Here is a 23,064-nt window from a genome sequence, read left to right as displayed (position 1 = left end):
CACGCGGCGATTGCTATGCAACTTTTTACGTGTCGTGCCCTTGTTGTTTGCAATTTGGACTTCAAGTATGTATAGTGTCTTCTGAGATTTCTAAGGAAGCTCCCAATGAGATTCTTCTAAGGAATTATTTAGGATTCCTTCAGAAGTTTTATCCAAGATTCCTAAAATATTCAATTTGGGATTCCATCAAGAACTCCTTTCACGATTCCTCCAGAGATTCCTTTCGGGATTTCCGGCGCTGTGAAATTCGTTCCTAGACACCGAAAGTCAATCATAGGTTTTTGAACCAGCTGTGAAGAACTGTCTGTCTCCGCTAACATGCTCGAACTTAGGTGGCGTCAAAAACGGACGTAGCATTTTTTGAGCAATTTTAAACACCCCCTCCCACTCGTAGCCTACTTAATACAAGGCTGGTAGCAATTTCAGGGACTGCCCCTAAAATCCTACGTTATTTACGGACGGCCCCTTACTTGCAAACATTTCCGGAATACGCACGAAACGAAAATATTCTGGTATTCCTGTGATCTCATCTTTCATGGATAGATCAAAATCCACGGTGGAGCTATCAAAATCTGAGAAGTTGTCACGATTGATGTTAGCCGAATAAGGACTTCCCTCCAGCGTCATGTAACAATAGTATTTTGAGAATTCTGTTCGAGTAGCTATACTATGACCAAAGGGTTTACAACCTCGCCTTAGATGGGGAACCGGAACGACAACTCCGCAGAGCGGTCTGCCAGTGGCTGTTCTGTAGCAAGTATTTTAAAACTTATTCTGTGAGCTCTATTGAATAAGTTTGATAGGCCTCTTCGCGACGTCAGGGAGAGATTTAAGCAAACTGAACTTAATGCGATTCATGCCTGTAACGGAGTTGTTACATGAAAGGAGAGCAAGTGAGAATTCAACCATCGAAAAAGAGTTACTGACGAACTTTTGTTAACTTGAGAACCCATCGAGGAGTTTAGTCGATCCTCGTTAATCGACGACGCGCTATGTATTCTTCTCCCGACGATCCAAAGTGTTCTCATCGAAGTCTCACGCGACAAACCTTCGTCGAAGTGACGCCAGTAACTGCTTTTCTCTTTGCCTTGACCAAGTTCTTGAACTTGCGATGAAAAGAAGCATATCGCTCATCATTTTCGACCAAATCGCGTTTCTCTTCAAATGTTCAAATGCCGTGGGTTTCTCGCAATAGATTTCTGAACACACGTTATCCCTTCACGGATGGGGGGCGGGGTGGTTCCTACTAATTGACGGTCCTGGTACTGGCCGCCGTTGTGCTTGAAACGCACTGAAAACTATCACTTCGGACACTCTGCCCACTGTGGAAGAACTTCTATCGTCGATAATAATTATCGCGTTCTTTTCTCAGAGATTGATGTGATCCACTGGATCCTGGATAGCCCTTCACGTACACTCCAGCGAAGGTACAGATTGAGAGGTCTAACCGACTGTGTCTAGGACTATCATCTTAAGCTGGACGTGCCATTCGTGTAACTTATCTGGTGTTCAAAATTGTCATGTTGAAGTCGTCGTAGAGGTCATATATGAACGTTGAACGACTGTTATCATACAGTTCCTCCCAGCCTGTACCGTTGGTGTTGATATCTCCCATGAACAACCGTGGCTCAGGCATAACCGAACAGATGTGTACGAGATTTCGAAGGAGGAAGATGTATGAAGGCGACACTGAGGATTTCACCTCGGATAGTCACCTCACATTACGAACTTTGATGCCCGTCGTAGAACGCAAATCGATTCGGTAAAATGAGTGCTGCTTTTTGGTCTTTAAAAGCACTCCTCCATACGAGTCGAATAGATCAAGGCAGATGATATTGAATTCGGAAAAAGGTAAGATTACATCGGTACATTACATCATTCTTCGCTACAATACTACGACAGTTTCAGTATTGAAAAGAAATCACATCATCGACTTGGTGGATAAATGTCCTATCAGAGATGTGATTGTTGCAAGAAGGAGTACTTTAGAAGCCAGCTGTTTCAGACGACGGGAAGTCCTTAGATAATGTTCTTCACGGAGTCGGAAGCATTATAAACGCTGAGAATGAAGTCTACGATCCCAGAAACAGTGAAGGTGCTCAGAATGCTGTCTTTCTGGCGGAGAAGAAGATTGGTCAACTGGGATTTTGGATCTTCCCTGCAGGTATGGAATGTCTGGTTCGTCGTGGACACCCTTAGAATTTGTCATACTGGGATGAGTCACTGCTAGGCGGATTCAATGTTTTTTTAGTGGGTCTCTAGAGTCTCAATAAAGGGATTCCCGTCCCTAGCCTCGGAAATAGAATCGTGATCATCAAGAGACAAAAACCGAGTATATTTTGTGCGATTCAACGGTCAAAGCAGCTTTCTCAAGCATATCGTCATGAACCCTGATTCGACAAACGTTTTTGATGTTGTTGACGCTTTATGTACTGAACCAGGACCACCTCCGATGCCAACGAAGGAGGCAGGACTACTTTCCGACTCACCTGAACGCAGCCTCGATGTAGGCCTGCTTAGTCCCGCAGCTAGGGCTACGTGGCACGCTATTCAAGGAACCAAGGTATGCTGGTGGCTGGTATATTGTCAGCTTCACAGCAGGTTTCAGCCATCCACTTTGGGAATCAAGCTGTAGGTCTACCTACTTACAGTTAGTTACTAAACTTTATCAGTTGTGAGCGTCGCACAACGTCTTCTCAAACAGTAGCTTCTGCTGCATCCGATTCTATCATCCCTGGTTTCATCTATAAATCAGTAGGCTTCAAATAATGTGTGACTATTCCCTAAATTTAATCACCTTCCCAATCGACATCAGAATTAAAGAAGTCTACTAAATCGATTGATGAATTTTCGAAATTATAATTCATATTGAACATTCGACATTGAACAATGGAACTGTCTGAACCAACATTATGCCCTTGATATTTGTATGAGGGCGGTCAAGCAATCCAAACATTGAAATGTACCTGAATTATTCCAATACTTTGGAAAGCCGACATGCTGTCTGCGTAACAACAGGAATAACAGTTAATGTTGTAAAACTCCAATAAGAAAGCCCCAAAATAAACGAAAATACTTTTCAAAACCAGTTATATGCCTTCAACCGGATCCCATTTCCAGTCAGTGCTGCCACTTCTCTAGGCCACAACACCAAAATCCGTTCCGAAGTGCTCGCACTTAATTCAGGTGAAACTGCATTATTCTGCGCTTATTTTGGCGTTGTTGTTGTTATCACAGTTGCTGCCGTTGTTGTTGTTGTTGTCGTCGTTTTCGCTTTGATGTTTATGTTGGCCTCGTACAAAGTTTTGCTCACTGTGCTCTTTTTGCTACCCTTGTTTTCCTCCATCACACACTGTTCTTCGTTCCATTTGTTCCTCTGTATGTGTGGCCTCGCACTTTTCTGCATGCGAGCCACTCACGATTCGTGCCGTTCACGGCCTACTATCACCACCGCCGTTCTCAATCGGTCGCCATAGCCATTCGCGAAATGGTTGACTGGCAACGATGTTGTCATTCATGGCCTGCTTCGCATGCGCTACGCGCGCTCTCACTATCACACTGTGCGACCACTCTATACAGCGAACGAGCGAGCGAGGGGGTTTTTCTGTATGTTTCTGTGACTTCGCGCGAGTGAGCGCCCTCTGCACAGCAGAACACGAACAGCCACAAAAGAGACTAGCGAAGAGGGAAAAAACACGATATGTGGTGCGCTGAGCAAGCAGCCAACAGCAGCAGCAGCAAAGCGAAGCAAACAGGCAACCCAGGCAAACGAACGGCGACGGCTCTGGCTTTTTCCGATAAATGGACGTATTTCAGCCATATTTGATTTACGCAATGGTGGCTCGCTTGCTCGGTAGTTATTGGCTAAATTGACTGCGATTGGCACTTTCCCGGATCGAAAAATTGCATTATTGACACTCACACATCGAAACGACAAGGCCGGAGATGGGTTCGCCTTGTAACCGGACTGAAGGTGCTGCGATAACAACAGATGTCACTACTGTAGTTCAAACTGCCACCACTGTATTTGGAGGAATTTTAAACAGATTCCTATCGTAAAGTGCCACTTTACAAGCTATTTTTTATGCAGAAATTCTAAGAAAACTTGCAACGTTTCACACACGAACTAAACCACTCCCGACGACGACAAAACTCGGTCTATCCGTACGCGTTTCTCGGTGCAAAGTAAAGTGGAAACTCGCTCTCACTCAGCAAGCACTGACTGGCAGGGATGCCAGGGGAGATTTTTAATTTTTAATGGAATACCAAGTAGAGTTCGTTCAGAAACTCAGCAATACTTAGACAAACAGAAGAACTTCTTGAGGAATGTATGGATGAAAACCTTGAGGGATTCTAGATAAACTTCTTGAGTAAGTCCTTGAGAAATTTGTAAAGGAACCTCTGGAGTGTTCAAAATGTCTTCAGAATAATAAATGTCTTCACCGAAGTTCAAATGTCTTCCAATTAAAGACATGTCTTCACATCTGGCATCCCTGGCACTGACTGGCGAACTCCGTGTAGCAGGCAGCAGTTGTACGACGACGAACCAGAGCCAGACTCGATTCGGCGGGTGTTTGACGTTGGCTTTGGTTGTGCTGTATGCGGGAACAAGGGACACGGGGTGAAGTGGCGCGGTGGCATCGAAGGTGGCCCTGAGGAGAGATGGGGAACGACGACATCGACTACGACGACGAGAACCATAGAAGCAGCAACTTTGCTGGGCCTTCTGTTGCTGTTGTTGATGCTGCTTCTGCTACTCTCCTCGTCGTTGCTTCGAAGGAACGAACAAGGCAAGCAATGCCACTACCGCTACGACTGCTGCTGCTATTGATAGTGATGATGGTTCGCATTCGCATTCACATTTCGCTCGAAATTGGATTGGGGCCGGACCCTCCACAGCAACCCCACACCATCCAAAAACGAGCGACTGATCTTTCTACATTTTCTTCTTTTGCAGTTTGCTGCCCGCAGCTTTCTTTGAGTCCGAAAACTCCGGCTCTGCTTCAACGAACGAAAATGTTCGCATGCACTGCAGCTAAGCTATACGCCTGCTTCGATTGCTTGCAACGTTTCTCTCGTTGCGTTTCGATTGCTTGGATTCACCCAAGAATTTCAATCACCTTTTCTCGAACGAAAAGAAAAAAAAACACGCTCCATGGATGGGGAGCTGGTCCAATCCGTGTGTATGCATAGTAAACATCTTCCCCCGAAAAAAAAGAAACACAATGTATCAGATAGCCAGTGACGTTCCTCGCAAACCCGAAGGTGGGGGCTTCCTTCTTCCGATCACACTTTTTTCTTCTAGTATGTATTGTATTGTACATCTCTCACCTCCTCTTCCGCACTCACACTTGCTCCATCTCACTCTAGCGCCTCTCGAGTTTCAGCCTTCTTTGATTACACCGCCACAATCTTCACGCCAAATTCACATCGCACATCAAATCAAAAATTCCGAATAACACGTCCCCTAATCACCCGTCCGCCATAATCAAATTTTCAAATTCAACTCACTTCACCGAATGGCGGAAAATGGCGACCGTCGACGTTGTGTCTTTTCACAGCAAACGAATGCGTCCGCTCCGTGGGCTGTTTTCACTTGGATTGTACGCGATGGATGAGGCCAGCTCGCTGCTGGTCGCTCGCCGTTCGTTCTCTACAGAGGCCAGAGCTGATGGTGAGTTACCCGGTACCTAGTGCCAGAGACTGGTTTGTCCCGATCAGGTCGCGCATCTGCTGCTGCTGCTTGCATAGTTTCTTACCTACCAAGCAGTAGGAGACCCGAGAAGAGTTCCATGCTCTGGCACTAACATATCTAAAAGCAGTGGGGTAACCCACCCCTATAACTGGCGGTTTCTATACCATGGCAGCATAGCGAGCATACACGCATATGTGTAAGGTGATGTTGAGGTGAGTGATCGCCCAAAGACAGGTCTACAATTTGAAGTTGATACACGATGGAATAGGGTCGTCCGGAAACATTCCGACGGTACGCAAGGCGGTACATACGAAACATGGAACGAGCTCACCACTTCCATTGTACTCCACTGGAAGTTAGATTATGCACGGATGTCTTACTGGGGTTGGTGTCGCTGTTAAGACTTGTTCGACTGTTTCTACCGTTGGTTCTTCATCTGGTTCGTCGTTACCGACAGCTTCATCTTCCAATCATTTGTCGAACCAGTCATTTTCTGGATCCTCTGGAAGTACTCCGTTGAACTGCTGTGATGCTTGATCTACCAAATGCGAATCCGTTGAAAAACATCGAAAGTGGCGTCGATGCACTCTATGATCTGCACTCTAGTACAGTACAATACGTTATAATTGACTATTCCAATCTTCCCGATCACGGTCGCTGATTCCCACCGCCAAGAGTTTGCTTAATAAACTTTAACATACACAGGCAGGATCTTTGTGGACTGCGCTGTAATTCTTGTTGAAGGCGTTGTTCTGCTTCATCCTAAGGATGGACTCGATGTAGACATTGTGGTATCCGTTCCTAGCGATGCTGATTGTGTACTGATTATCTCAGTAGGGAATCGCGCCACTTGGGCGGTGGCTTCTATATTCGTCTGTTTTCCACTATAACTCAGTCCAATTTGAACCAATTGACACAACTTTTGGAATGTGGTGAGATAGGTATAGTATCTACCCGTGTACAACATTTCAAGTCAATTGGTTCAAAATTGACTGAGTTATAGTGGAAAACAGACGAATATAGAAGCCACCGCCCAAGTGGCGCGATACCCTATATGAGCATTTCTTCCACGTTCGTGAACTCCGATCGCAGGTTTCTCCACCACATCGCCTCTTCAATAGTTTGAGAGCGAGAGCGACATAAATTCGGCCTCACACGACACGGAAGAGCTACCGTTGAGTGCTTCCTCACGCTTCACAATATAGCTGCTCCTTGCATGATGAACAAGTAGCCGGATGTGGATCGTTGATCATCAGAGTCTCCTCCCTAATTGACATCGATGTACTCTTGCAATTGCTTCACTGGAAGAATCTCCAGTTTCATCCTTCATGTGCACTAGCTTTTCTTCAACGTCGTTTTTAAATATCGAATAACTGCTTAACTGCTTCCCAGTGTTGTTTACCAAGATTGGCCGAAAATTTACTAACGCCGTTTCCTGCAATCTCAATATGCGCACGAGTGTCTGTCTCACGAAATATAAATAGTCGACTGCTTCCTTGCAGGAACCTCTCCGCATTTTCGTCGTTTACGCGACCGTTTTGGGTGTCGTAGATTTTTCGAGTTTGATGCTTGACGCTTGGCCGGGTTTGCTACCGGTCTAGCGTCCGTCATCTCAAACCGCTGAACGATCTTCTCAGTATAGGCTTGCTGTTCCAATGAAAATCGTCCTTCCACCCGAATCCTAGTGATTTGGATTCCCAAGCAGTGTATGGCTTTTCCAAGATCTTTCATATCGAACTTCTTCATAAAATATTGTTTCAGCTTTATCTTTTCAGGTCATACATATGTGTTATCACAAATAGAATTTTGTTTCCGTCGATGATCCAATATAGGTGTGGGTGTTTACCAGCCATCGTTGAAGTCGTTGAAACTCTCGTAACACGTTATCCAATATCTCCTTCCATACGCGGCTTGACTGTTTGAGACCGTACAACGTTTTATGGAGCCTGCATTACACCTTCTCATTCGTTTGCTTGAATCCTTCCGATTGGACCATGCAATGTTCCTAAACGCCAAGTTCGCTCTGCAAAAAGGCACTGACCGACCACGTCCATCTGGTTTACATCGAGGTCAAAGTTCACCGCCAACGCCATGAGGTACCGAATCGTGGCGTATCGTATCACCGGAGAACACACTTTTTTAGCATCGCCGGATTTCTACGAGCAGCCTTTAAGTCCGAGTCTTGCCTTGTTAAGCTGTACGCTTCCATCAGCACCGCGTTCGGTCGTGTAGAATAGGGCCGCTTGTTACGAACAGCTTTTAGTCTGAGAGGGAAGATCGATCAACGTCCATGTTAGATTCTGGCCTTAATAAGCGAAATCATCATTGGACGTCTTCAGTATACAGTTGCGAACTTCTTCTTCATCGTCAGAGTTGACTTAGGCCTCGTCTGGACCGGGTCTTTGGATAATTTCGTCCGTGAACAGCTCCATAAATTCAACTTGAGCAGTTTCTTGAACACACGGTTCTGTACCATCTCCAACACCTTCATTGACCACAACGGGATCTCTGCTTATCAGTAAACATTTCCGATCTAGATCATGCACACGGTAGCCTTAGGTATCTTCACAGTATCCAATAAATATACCTTTTACGGCCTTCGAAGTGAATTTCTTCCACTCGGTCTTTGAAACATGGAGCATCACATTTGAACCGAAAATTCACAAATACATTAAGTTTGGTTTCCATTTCGTCGACATTTCTTCCGAGGTTTTTCCTCCAATGGATCTGGTTGAAGAATGGTTCATCAGGTATGCTGCTGTTGACACTGCTTCTGCTTAATTTTTTTTTCTTCATACGCGCTTCGTTCAGTAAATAGACATCGAGCTTTCTCCGACAAGATCCGATTCAATCATTCCAAAGTTGTCTCGTCGATTTGCTCGGGCCACATGTGGCACGTCGCTTCCAAGTCGAAATACCACGTGCCGTCTTTGACTTCTCTCCGCAAAGCTGCTACACAACCCTTCCGGTTTCGACATGATGCGCACCGGGCACTTATAAGCGCAAGGCCCTTGCTATCTGCAGTTGAAACCGGCCTCTCTCCATCTTGGCATCCTGTGAACTCTTCGCCATGTACCGGAAGCTTCTACGCCGATGATCATAAGCTCGTAATTCGGCAATCTCAGGCCAACCAGGAATCCTCCCCTTTGAAATCTATCGTCGAGAGCTTATGACTGGTGGTTCACGTAACCTTAAAACGCTTGAACGGTTCATTAACCGGATTGAAGTGAATTTGTGGGCTTCGTAGCCGTGTGGTTAGGGGCGTCAATCATCCAGCAGTTCCGTAAGCCTCGGAGTGTGGGTTCGATTCCCGCTCCAGTCGGTGAAAACTTTTCGTCAAATGGAAAATTCTTCACTGGGCCACTGGGTGTTTCGTGTGTTGTCCTTTGTCTCATATAAGTGAAGGTGTTCAGTCTTTGCAACCTCTGATTGAAGACGGTGTCATGTCTTTTTTTTACGCAGGAGTCCTATCTTCCGGGTCAAACCAGCTTATTTCAAGCTTTAGTTAAGTCGGCTGCTTCCTGAACTCTATAGATAGTTATGCATGCTTGAGGATTCGATTGTTGATGTTTATGTTTGGAGGTTCTGGCATTCAGTCTTGTGAGGAATAACTCAAAAACAGATTCTTTAGTTTTCATCCGACGTTTCGGTCACATTCATTGTGTCTTTTCTCGAGGAATCTGTGAATATGATTCGTTTGTTGTGTTTATGTTGTTATGTGTATGTACTCACTAATTATGCACCGTTTTATTGTAACATAGGCCCACAGCGTAAGCCGACTTTGTTGCAGACGAATGTATCGTCTAGACGCGTCTGCGGCTCGCGGCGGAGGTTCCGTAAAGGGAAACTCCGAATAAAACGATCCGGGTCGCAGAACTACGATGCAGTTGCCTGTTTGTTGTATTGATTCTTGTTGTAGCGATTCATCTGCCTTTCGGACGGCCTCGCTTCGTGTATTGTTTCTCAGTGTGTACAGTACGCCGGCATATTGCTCAGGTTGTCTATGTCTGTGTGCTTGTTGCCTATGTTTGGGGTATTTACAATATGGCATGTTTCGAGTATGTGTAAGTTTTGTTACTTAAAACTAGAAGCCAGTATTCGTGTTTGGTTGAATGCGAAGACATGATGGTTGGCAGCCGAGTGATCTAACAGCAGCGCTGTACGTTCTCGTAGTTGTGCCACCTCCGCGTCCTCCGTTGGCTTGCCTTGCTGCAGAAGCTTTGCAGTCAACTTCCCGTTCCCAGTGTTGAAAAAGTACGTAGATGACCTGATGCTGGCAATTCCCAAGGACAAGATCGAAGAGATGAGGAAATCTTAGGCATTTCTGTAGGCACTATTCTGAATACATGTTTGGAGCGGTTTCTGAAAGGAGGAATTCCCGCAAGAATACTTGAAGGAAATTATGAAGGAACCTTAAGAAAAATCCTGAATTGTTATACTTTGTGGAATTGTTGAAGGAAACCATAAAGTAAATCTTTGAGATATCTTTGTAGGAGTCCCTGAAGAAATACGTGGTGTAATTTCTGAAGGAATTCTTGGTGGAGTTTGTAAAAGAATCCTTGGAGGGAATAATTGCAGGAGTTTCTGAAAAAGTCCTCGGTGTAATTGCTGAAGCGATCATTAGAGGAATTTTTAAAGAAATATTTATGACAACTTCTGATACCCCAAGAGTAGTTCTAGAAATGAACCATGGAATGGCGAGATAATTTTTGAAGGAACTCTTTGAAGGTATTATTTTCGAACTGACCTTTTCCAGAAGGAATCGTCAGAGAAATTCCCAGAATAAAATCACTTAAAGGAATTCCCTGGGATAGATTCATGACGCAAATTATGTAGGAAATTCCGTAAGAATCCTTGAAGAAAAGCTTGTACGACTTTCTGTATACTTAAAGAGTATTAAATTTGTAGAATTCTTGAAGAAACCTTTAGAGGAATTTTTTTTTCGAAAAATCTTTTGATGATTCGATAGAAACCTGAGAGCAACCCTTGGAGAAGGAAGTCTTGGGTAAATTAATGATAGAATATTTGGAAAATATTTCAAAGAATTCCTGAAGACATTCTTAAAGTATCCTCGAAAAATACGTGAAATAAATCGTTGAAGAAATTTCTGAACATACTGACCAGGAATACTGGCCAATTTACCTGATGGAATACTTGAATAAATTCTTGCGAGAATCATTACAAGAGTTCCTGATAGATTCCTTGGAGGAATTTCTAAAGAATTGATAAGAAAAAACCTCTGATGGAATCTCTGGAGGAATTTTGAAGAAATCTCTACTGTAATATATGTTGATTTCTTGGATGAATTCTGGGGAAAATTATTGTAGGAATCTCCAGAGAATTTCCTAAAGGAATCATTAGGAAATTTCTGAAAAATTCTTGTATGAGCCTTTGAGAAATCCCTTGCAGAATAATTTTCAAAATATCCTTGGTGGCGTTCATGGTATCTTCCGAGAAATTCATTGAAGAAACTTTGGAGGAATGCCTAAAACATTTCGCGGGGGGGTTTCTGAAGGAATTCTGGAAAGAATTTGTGAAGACTCCTTAGAGAAGAAATCCCTGACAATTCTTGTAGGAACTCCTGAGGAAAGAATCCTTGTCGGAATTGCTAAAGAAATTGCTGAATATTTCAAGGAGGATTCCTCGATTCCTGAAAAAAATCTTGGAGGCTCTCATGAAGAAGTCATTGAATGATTTACTGAGGGAATCTTTAAAGAAACTTCAAGCGTAATTCCTGGAAGAAATCCTAGGAAAATCTCTTTTAGGACATAAATGCATGAATGTTTGTCAAAATCATTAGTAAGAGTTTAAGATGTAGATAATTGTAGAAAGGAGCGGCTTTCATATGCTCTTCTGGTTTCAAATCACCAGTGGCGTCGCGAAACCTCACTTTTTACCTGTGCACCGACCCTAAAACTTGCAATTTCAGAGAATTTCTGATCAAAATCGAAATAGAAATGAGTGAAAGCAGCTATTATCGCAATTTACTAATGATTACAAGCAAATTTGTTCAACAAATCCAAGAATTTATACTTGGTGCACAGGTAGATTTGAGGTTAGGGAATCGCCGCTGCAAATCACATAAAAAGAGAGACCTTCGTGTTTGAGCCAAACATATTGAGACTCAGAGGTGGCGCAAACGTCTCAAAGTTGCTGTTTTGACTAATAAAAATATGCTTTTACTTCAAGTGCCATAACTTTTTCAATTTTCAACCGATTTTCATACCTTTTGCATGAATATAAATTGATTTTTGAATAAACTTGTAGAACATTTTCCAAAATTAGGCAATATATTTTTTTTTCTCTTTTAACGCAAAAAAACTTATGGTCCCGATAAATTTTCAACTGTTTGATCAATTTCAAATATTTTAGCTTGCTTGTGCAAAAAAATTCTGTTATCTAATACTGCTGCGTTCCTATAGTAAATTGTTAACCAAAAAAATCCATTCAAATACACGTATTTTACAAGAAAAACAAAAAAAATTAGACTAAGTTTTGATTGTTTGTATGCTTAGATTCGGTTTTAAGGTGAATATATAACGAAGCCACCTCTCGAATTTTCAAGAGCACAAATCTGAAAAATCGAACGGTTTGTTGTGCTGAAAAGTTGATCGATTGTTTACCACCAGCGGGTGACCAATCGATCAACTTTTCAGCTTAGTGACGCATTTGGTTCTTCAGATTTGTGCTCTTGAAAATTCCAGGGGTGGCTTCGTTATATATTCACCTTAAAATGAAAAGTTTATTCTAGAATACAAAATGGGAGCATCCTAAACTTTAATTGTACACGAAAAAAACAATTTCTAGGCACGCTTTGGCTGTTTTGGTGAAAAGTATCATCAAAATGAATACTTTTACGAATAATATGTTTAGGACAAGTGTAGAATTAGCATACTGTTGAAATACACATTAATAAAAACAAAAAAAAGTTCAGGACATATTTAAACAACAAAAATAACTGCATAGCATGCTTAAAGATTGGAAATTTATCAATTGAAAAGTTACTTATCTGTAAGGATATAAAGAAGTAAAAAAAGAAAAAAAGTATAAACTTTTAAAAATGTCATTTAGTTTTTTGCGTATTTCTGGAAAAGTTTAATGTTCTACAAGATTATTGAAACAACAGTTTTAAAGAGTTTCATGCAAAAGATTTGAATTTCAGTTGAAATTTAAGAAAGTTATTACAATTAAAGAGAAAAAATATTTTTATTGTTCGAAAATTCAACTTTGAGACGCTTGTTTGTGCCTTTTTGTGATTTGAATCAAGAAGTGTACACAAATTAATTTTGGACCCATATTAGAAAAATAAGCCACACCTTTTTGGAAACTTTCGGAAAGATCCCCGCAGGAACTCCACGGGAAATCCTTAGATGAACTTTTTGAGAGATACAGCTTCCGCTCGATAACTGGGCTTTGACGACAGTTCAGTTAGTTAGCGCCGTTCGATTACTGGACTGAGCTCCCGGAGATTGTTATATTTTGTTTTGTTTACTGATCTGCAAAATGTGAGGTTAAATTTCGTTTACTTTTGACAGACAACTGCTTTTTAACTGAATTTTGGTCCAGTTATCGAGCGCCCAGTTAAAAAGCAGTCCAGTTAAACAGCAGTCAGTTATCGAACGGATGCTGTATTTTGAAAACTCCAGAAGCAAGACTCATGAAAGTACTCAATGGCCTCACATAATAAATTGACACCCCTAAGCTATGTAATTGATCTTGTACTCGAAATGCAGACGGGTGTCACGCTGCACTTTACTAGCTACTAACATGCACCACACTTTCCACCGGTTGAAGACCATGTCACTTCTCAGCAACTTCGCAGAAGAACTTTCTAGGACGTAACGATTGTGAGATTAAACTTGGCAAAATGCCGTTCCGCGTGCAATATTTTGACTGTAAAACTGGTAACACTGTCCCGATTTTTATAAAACTTTGACAGTGTAAAATTGTGTTAAACTATTCGCAGTGAAAATTTCAACCATTTTTGTTGAGTACTTTCAAAGTAAGAGCGGTTTGAATTTCACTATACCAAAAACCACATCTGCTTATTTTGACATAGTGCGACATATATGGCTATAACTGTTTAACGGTATGATCAAATTTAATGAAATTTTGACAAATTACTTCTACATACATACTTAACGTACATAAAAATTTTCTTTGAAATCGGTTCAGTACTTTTAGCGCCAGAGTTGAAACGGCAAAAAGTGATATTTTCCAAAATGTTTGTTTGCACAATTCTGCAATTCTCTTGTTTCAACGATATCTCCGCCAATACTCAACCGATGTTAATGAAAATTTTATGGTATTAGCTACACATAATATACTATTCATGGTGAAATTTTTGGCGAACGCAATCAAAAGTTATACAATATTTTCTGTGTGCCAATTTCATCGTGGACACCTTTTACAAACTAAATAGCACTACGTAACGTTGGAATTTTGTACCACATCTACACTATTTCAGAACAATATGCGAGAGATAGATTGTTGAAGCTGTGTTGTGGATAAGGAAATTCGACTTCAGTCCAGTTCTCTAGAACGAAAACAGTTGCGATTCGTTCCTACGATTCGGTAGCGGTTGTTACCATCCTCAGAGGATTTGCGAACTTCAAGACCATCTAAAACATTTTCATAAGCGCCACGTAGTGGTTGAATCATAGCATACCAAACTTTCCACCAATTGAGAGTTATTAGCATTCTGTACAACTTAGCTGAAGTCACAAACCTTCTTGGTGGCCTGGATCATGATTTAAAATAATATTTTCTAAGCACAATGACGCCACGCAGCGTTGAAATTGCGCTCCAAACATTACTTGAAATATGTTCATTTGTCAAACATTGCATTTTCAAAACTATAACTGAGTTTGCTATACTTTTTTATCTTTTAGCCCGGGCTAGTTCATCGAATTTATTGAAAGCAGCCTCAATTTGATCAGCTTCAATGCTATAAATTAATATTTATTTACTAAGAATTCATATTATACCAATCTTAAAACTAACATACATTCTAGTACTCTACCACTATTCCCGACAACACTCTCGTCTCAACTGATCTATATGATCCACTCTTAACATCCACCTTTAGATTCCTTCAGTGTTGCCAAACACAAGCAATGTCAACATATTCGCGTATTTCGAAACGATCCATAACGAGAGCTTTCCATGGAACTTTCAAACTTTTCTTATGCCCAACGTTGCACTCAACGTTTTTTGATACTGTTCGACTAACACCACTGGACTAACGCCACAAGCTCGCACAGTTTTGCTTTCCCCCATTGTTTTGGCATATTTCATTGTAGATTCAACACAACGTCGGGATAGAGCACTGTTTGATGGCCGTATGGGTTTGCTGTTGATTGAATGCGTTTACAGCGGAGGTAATGCAAACGGTTACAAGCATCAATTATTGAATATTGTTTATTTGTTGAACCTTTCGCAGCATTTTCGACATTAAATTGTTTTTTCTCTGTCGTTTATTTTCGCAGCGTACTTAAACGTAATGATTTCTATCTTCTTCCTGATCTCTTCCATTCTTCGCTGGTATTCATCCATGATACGACGCTCTCCGTACTTTTGGCACCATATTGCATCTTCTGCGTCCAGTAATTGCAGTTTATGTGCTGCAGACTCCATCGCAACTCTTGGCGAGCGATTAGTCATTGAACACTCCGGAACGGTTCAATACTTGTATTGAGAGCAGCCTTTAGTTTGGTCATCTTCAATGCTGTAAATTAATATTTATTTACTTAGAATTCACATTATATCAATCTCAAAGTTAAATTACACTCTAGTATTCTACCGACATTCCCGACAATACTTTCGTATCAACTGATCTATATGGTCCATTCTTCACATGCACCTTTAGATTCCATCAGTGTTGCCAGTTTCACAGAAAATCAGCACAACACCATTCAATATATCTTATTATAATAAATGTTGATATACCAACTATCAACCGTTGAAATAATTTCTCAAACTGATCCAAATCTGATTCAACAAATTTCCTAATAATGGAGGAAAACGTGCCTCTGGAATGCGTTAATACTGTCTTGGTTCATAGGTATTTATTAGATTCAGTTATAATTTCCATATAACAAACCCTATTCTTTCAGTTTCATTGATGTTATTGCCTCTCTACCTTATACGTATATGTGTTTACTTCGTTTACATGCATCACATGTCATTGAGCTCTTTCACACACTACTGAATCAGAATGCGAAGAGCAACCGGTCACTCAGCTAAATCGATTTCTCCCATCCACTTCATCTGGTTTCTGACTGTCTTTTGCCCCATTCCACATCATTCTCCGAAACTCTCACACAAACTGTGAGCCACCAGGCTTGGCGGTAGAGGTATCGGACCTGAGTTACCAATTCCATCATACTCCCACCGCTCAGTCGGATTCACAATTCAAATAGACGATCCCAGTCAGTCAGTCCCTCTGAGTCTTCCATTCGAACAATTTCTCCGTTCCCGACTGACTGTGTCGGGTCCCTTTTGCAGCCGCTAGGCGAACTCGCATTGAATCGTTCCCCGTCGTTCGTTTAGGTCCGTTTCCCTGGCAGTTTAATTTACTTTTCCATTTTGTGTCTTCCACTTATGGGGCGGTTGTTTCGAGTTTTTGCCCACGGTACTGACTCTGTGCTGCTCTGGTGGTGGCCATTAAAGTGGAATCGATTTTTGCTGCTGCTGCTGCTGGCGACAGCAGGGCCGTGCTGCAACTGTTATTCTCTTTTGGTGGTTTTCCGAGCGCTGAAGGGAAACTTGATGGTTATCAGCGGAATTATTGAAGAAACTCAAACAGACTGGAACCGAAATGGAGAAACCTCAAAAACGTACAAAAGCGGAGCAGAATTTCCGAGAAATGGTATCGAATCGGACTGCGATTCGAATTCGTTTGACAATGAAATATTAGGAAGTTATATTATTGTGCTGTGAAAACAGGCCCCTTTGAAAAGTTATGCTTCAATTATGATCAACTTACACCGCCGAGTTCCTTGATGGTGGTTTCGATCTCGTTCGCTAGCTGGTACCGCTGGATGTCCAAGTAGAAACGATGATGTATCAAGGGTCTTGGGCCTTTCACGAGTTTCACTTTATCTGCAAGAGATGAAGAAAGAGGGAAAGAACAAAACGAAACGAATGAGTTGGGTTGAAATACCGCTGCTAGTCTAATATTTGAAAAGAGGCTATCTGCTTAAATGTAAGCAAATCTGAAGTTTCACTATTTCTATCAATATCAACCAAAGCTACATCAAGATACCGACAAGAATAAATAAAAAAACTACCTAGAATTGAGGTAAACTTAGAAGGGCCTAACTGATACAGCCATTTTCAAATATTACGCTTGACTTTATTACACACATAGTTTGCGGTGGCATCGGCGGATTGCCACGAGTTCACATGATTCACAAGAAAGCATTCGACATTGTTTTTCTTCCAGCAGCGAGTATGTATTTCCCAATCACAGTACATCTAGTAAGCTTTGCTATCACGGGCTACTTAGCTCTCCGCAGCCCAGTAAGCACTCACACCGATAGTGCCGGACTTCTCGCTAAAGAAGTGCATTGGCGGCTCCAATGTGTGACACACCAAGTAGGCCATGCGCTTAGAGTTTGTTTATCAGTTTCGCAAAACCTTGCGCCGCACTCGTGAGCTCTTAGTTATTCGCTCTCTCAAAATGGGATTGCGGCCTCTCTCGTAAGCTGAATCATAACAAAAACAAATAATAGCACACACTGAACGATTGTGCTGCAGTTTGGGGGTGTTTGAGTGGCATAAGAAGATGGGGATGCACTATCAATACAACTGCAGCAATACATGCGGTAAATGTGTGCACGGTAACTATTGCGACAGATGTCGAACGACATTGTTGAGAAGGTTTGTTTACAGAAAAAAAAACGTAAGAGGGTTCTGTGGTACGTTGACAACGAAACGGTTGGTCAAGGTTTCCATGGTAATAACGTTGGATACATAAACATTAGTCTTTTTGCAATTTCTCATTATGTCCTATTACGCTGTTTTACCTCACGCAAATCTAACAGGAAAAGGCCTAATTTCCCACACCAAATAAACAGTTCTGTAATGGATCATTACAGCAAGGTTGCAACCATTCATTTGCGAAAATTTACATTCATTTGCTATTATCTCAGTTCAGAAGCATGCTATCGAAAAACAATGTATGGATGAATTTAACCTTGTAGTTTTATCTGAAAGTTTGCCGAGTAACATTGGGGTCGCAAACGTATACCAAAGTCGTGAGCGAGCTGTGAAGGCAACTCTCCACGCGGTGAATGTAAATTTCATTCACGCTGTGGAAAGTTACCTTCACAGCTCGCTCACGACTTTGGAATGCGTGTGCGACCCCAATGTTATTCGGCAAACTTTCAGATAAAACTACAAGGTTAAATTCATCCATACATTGTTTTTCGATAGCATGCTTCTGAACTGAGATAATAGCAAATGAATGTAAATTTTCGCAAATGAATGGTTGCAACCTTGCATTACAGCACTGATTTGCGTTGCGTAATGAACCATTACAGCACTGTTTTCAGTTTTGATCAACTTCTTGATACTTTCTGGACGCAGTTTTGAGAAATAGTGACAACTACACAGTATAACCTGTTATGATCAGATTTTCTTAAACAAGGCTATGAACATCATTGTGCAGTTTGATGGAAAAGTTTTATTAAAAACCAACCTCAAGTGGCAATTTATGAAATTTCAAAAAACATTGTACACAACTCGGTGCAGAACTCGATTTTTACAGCACGTAATTAACCAACTCGGCAAGCCTCGTTGGATAAATGTACGTCTCGTGCTGTAAAAATCTTCATTCTGCACCTTGTTTCGTAAACTATTATTACGGTGTACTGAACGTTGAATTCAAGCATCATACTTAGCAGTAAATTTACTTAAACTCTGCTGTAAATTCCATGCATTATAATAATATTGATTTAGTTGTACGTACGTTTTGGAGATTGATACATAGAATTATGCACGAACAAGAGAAAAATGAACTTACAAGCCATGAGCAGGATTCGTAATTTCCGTTTCAGTGACACGAAATACGGTTGAGTTTACTTGCAATATTTTACATGCCCGGGTAAAAATCCGAAACCCGAAACTGGCAAAATCCGTCAGGATTTGACAAAAGTGTGTGTTTTTATGTTATGAAAATCTATCTATATGTATACGGGTGTTAGGTTCCTGAGTGCAAACTTTTTAAAGGGTGATAGAGGACCATAAATGGAGAAAAAAATTGTTCTACGCATATGGTCAAATCTCAACCGTTACGTAGTTATTGAACTTCCCATGTTTATGACTCTTATTGCCTTAACTGACAATAACTTGAAAATGGTCAAACTTATCGAAGTTTTTTTTACCCTTATTCGAAAGATTATTTAATTTTCTAACAAATGGCATCTTTGAATCGATTGGGTTAGTTAAATAACTAAGTTTTCTAGAGCAAAATTGCTAAAAATAGTGTATTTTTATTGGGTTTTGTCAATTATCTTTAAACATGCGTAATAAATTAAAATTCTTTCTTTGGCAAAGTTGTAGCCCCTGTTACACTCTACAATTCGTTCTTTGACACTAAACTTCTAGCTATTATCGTTTTCTTGCAATTTTGATTTAAATGTGCGGCACAATGCGCAAAAAAGTGATTTCCATGACAGTTGCAAATTTATGATCTGAAATGCGATGTTAATATCAAAATTGCAACAAAACAATAAGAGCTAGAAGTTTGGTGTCAAAGAACGAATTGTAGAGTGTAACAGAGGCCACAACTTTGCCGAAGAAAGAATTTTAATTTATTACGCATGTTTCAAAGATAATTGACAAACCCCAATAAAAATACACTATTTTAAGCAATTTTGCTCTAGAAAACTTAGTTATTTAACTAAACCAATCGATTCAAAGATGCAGTTTGTTAGAAAATTCAATAATCTTTCGAATAAGGATAAAAAAACTTCGATAAGTTTGACCATTTTCAAGTTATTGTCAGTTAAGGCAATAAGAGTCATAAACATGGGAAGTTCAATAACTACGTAACGGTTGAGATTTGACCATATGCGTAGAACAATTTTTTTCTCCATTTATGGTCCTCTATCACCCTCTAAAAAGTTTGCACTCAGGAACCTAACACCCTGTATATAAAAATGAGTTTGAAGTCCTTTTGAAGCAACAAAACACACGAGCGGGTGAACCGATCAGGAAAAACTTATGCAAAATGGTAACTTTTCGTAAAGTGCATCAAATATTCTCAAATTTTCACTGTAAGTTGATCAACTAATTGTGTATCAGTGGACAAAATTTGAAAAACATCGAACTATTCTGCACTAAGTTATAAAGATTCTAAAAAAAGCTGTAATAATCCGATAGCCAACATTGAGCTGTTATATGTCTGGATTCAATGAACCGAATGCAATGAAATTTTGCCCATTTATGACTTATATAATGAGCTTTGAAAAACTTTTGACATAACTTAAAATTCTTAACACGGAAGAAAATTATAACGATTAGATTATTTTTCTAATAAAACACCAAATTTTCATATATTTCAACATCGTTTCAAAATTCAAGATACTAATTATAGTTCATTTAAATTCCCTCTAATTGTCTTGAATACAGATATGTTTTGAGAGAAAGTAACAACATAGGCGGCAATTCATTGAAAAGGTAATGGGATGCATATTAAAAATAGACTAATTTACTAAAAAATCATAAAATTTATGAAATCGCTATAACTTTTTCTCTCGTTAATAATTACAAGTTAAGTCAAACGTTTTTCAGAGCTCATTATATAAGTCATAAATGGACAAAATTCCATTGCATTCGATTCATTGAATCCGGACATGTAACAGCTCAAAGTTGGCTATCGGATAATTCTACCTTTTTCTAAAATGCTTATAACTTCGTGCAGAATAGCCCGATCTTTTCCAAATTTTGTTCACTGATACACAAATAGTTAATCAACTTACAGTAAAAAATTTGAGAATATTTGATGCGCTTTTCGAAAAGTTACAGCTTATTTGACATTTTTTGAAAAGTGAAAATTTTGCCTGTCCCGATCATTTTGTCTATCCCCTGTATCTGTTGCCTCACTGGATTCCTGAAGGAATCCTCTCTCTGGATTCCTGAAGGAATTCTCTCTCTGGATTCCTGAAGGAATCCTCTCTCTGGATTCCTGAAGGAATCCTCTCTCTGGGTTTCTGAAGGAATCCTCTCTCTGGATTCCTGAGGGAATCCTCTCTCTGGATTCCTGAAGGAATCCTCTCTCTGGATTCCTGAAGGAATCCTCTCTCTGGATTCCTGAAGGAATCCTCTCTCTGGATTCCTGAAGAAATCCTCTCTCTGGATTCCTGAAGAAATCCTCTCTCTGGATTCCTGAAGAAATCCTCTCTCTGGATTCCTGAAGAAATCCTCTCTGGATTCCTGAAGGAATCCTCTCTGAATTCCTGGAGCAAATCCTCTCTGGATTCCTGGAGGAATCCTCTCTGGATTCCTGAAGGAATCCTCTCTGGATTCCTGAAGGAATCCTCTCTGAATTCCTGGAGGAATCCTCTCTGGATTCCTGGAGGAATCCTCTCTGGATTGTTGAAGGAATCCTCTCTGGATTCCTGGAGGAATCCTCTCTGGATTCCGGGAGGAATCCTCTCTGGATTCCGGGAGGAATCCTCTCTGGATTCCGGGAGGAATCCTCTCTGGATTCCGGGAGGAATCCTCTCTAGATTCCGGGAGGAATCCTCTCTGGATTCCGGGAGGAATCCTCTCTGGATTCCGGAAGGAATCCTCTCTGGATTCCGGGAGGAATCCTCTCTGGATTCCAGGAGGAATACTCTCTCGATTCCTGGAGGAATCCTCTTTGAATTTCTGGAGGAATCCTCTCTGAATTCCTGGAAGAATCCTACCTGGATTCCTGGAGAAATCCTGTCTGGATTTTTGGAGGAATCCTCTCGAGAGCAAAGATTCCTGAAGGAATTCTCTCTGGATTCCTGGAGAAATTCTTTCTGGATTCCTGGAGAAATCCTCTCTGAATTCCTGGAGGAATCCTACCTGGATTCCTGGAGAAATTCTACCTGGATTCCTGGAGGAATCCTCTCTGGATTCCTGGAGGAATCCTCTCTGGATTCCTGGAGGAATCCTCTCTGGATTCCTGGAGGAATCCTCTCTGGATTCCTGGAGGAATCCTCTCTGGATTCCTGGAGGAATCCTTTCTGGATTCCTGGAGGAATCCTCTCTGGATTCCTGGAGGAATCCTCTCTGGATTCCTGGAGGAATCCTCTCTGGATTCCTGGAGGAATCCTCCTCTGGATTCCTGGAGGAATCCTCTCTGGATTTCTGGAGGAATCCTCTCTGGATTAATGGAGAAATCCTCTCTGAATTCCTGGAGGAATCCTCTCTGGATTCCTGGAGAAATTCTACCTGGATTCCTGGAGGAATCCTCTCTGGATTCCTGGAGGAATCCTCTCTGAATTCCTGGAGCAAATCCTCTCTGGATTCCTGGAGGAATCGTCTCAGGATTAATGAAGGAATCCTCTCTGGATTCCTGGAGGAATCCTCTCTGGATTCCTGAAGGAATCCTCTCTGGATTCCTGAAGGAATCCTCTCTGAATTCCTGGAGGAATCCTCTCTGGATTCCTGGAGGAATCCTCTCTGGATTGTTGAAGGAATCCTCTCTGGATTCCTGGAGGAATCCTCTCTGGATTCCGGGAGGAATCCTCTCTGGATTCCGGGAGGAATCCTCTCTGGATTCCGGGAGGAATCCTCTCTGGATTCCGGGAGGAATCCTCTCTGGATTCCGGGAGGAATCCTCTCTGGATTCCGGGAGGAATCCTCTCTAGATTCCGGGAGGAATCCTCTCTGGATTCCGGGAGGAATCCTCTCTGGATTCCGGAAGGAATCCTCTCTGGATTCCGGGAGGAATCCTCTCTGGATTCCTGGAGGAATCCTCTTTGAATTTCTGGAGGAATCCTCTCTGAATTCCTGGAAGAATCCTACCTGGATTCCTGGAAAAATCCTGTCTGGATTTTTGGAGGAATCCTCTCGAGAGCAAAGATTCCTGAAGGAATTCTCTCTGGATTCCTGGAGAAATTCTTTCTGGATTCCTGGAGAAATCCTCTCTGAATTCCTGGAGGAATCCTACCTGGATTCCTGGAGAAATTCTACCTGGATTCCTGGAGGAATCCTCTCTGGATTCCTGGAGGAATCCTCTCTGGATTCCTGGAGGAATCCTCTCTGGATTCCTGGAGGAATCCTCTCTGGATTCCTGGAGGAATCCTCTCTGGATTCCTGGAGGAATCCTCTCTGGATTCATGGAGGAATCCTCTCTGGATTCCTGGAGGAATCCTCTCTGGATTCCT

The 23,064-nt window shown here is 41.4% G+C and overlaps 1 protein-coding gene across 1 annotated transcript in view; it reads right to left on the bottom strand.

Annotated features, from left to right (window-relative positions):
* The window catches only part of LOC109426378 (protein chiffon), a 69,100-nt gene that overhangs the window by 36,503 nt on the left and 9,533 nt on the right, over positions 1-23,064 (bottom strand). The window contains exon 2 of the mRNA XM_029875611.2: positions 16,683-16,798. Within this exon, the coding sequence (XP_029731471.2) occupies positions 16,683-16,798 (116 nt within the window). The remainder of the gene's footprint in view (positions 1-16,682; positions 16,799-23,064) is intronic.

Source organism: Aedes albopictus, chromosome 3, assembly GCF_035046485.1.
Source record: "Aedes albopictus strain Foshan chromosome 3, AalbF5, whole genome shotgun sequence".
NCBI classification, from domain to species: domain Eukaryota; kingdom Metazoa; phylum Arthropoda; class Insecta; order Diptera; family Culicidae; genus Aedes; species Aedes albopictus.
This window is presented reverse-complemented; position numbering and strand designations above follow the sequence as displayed.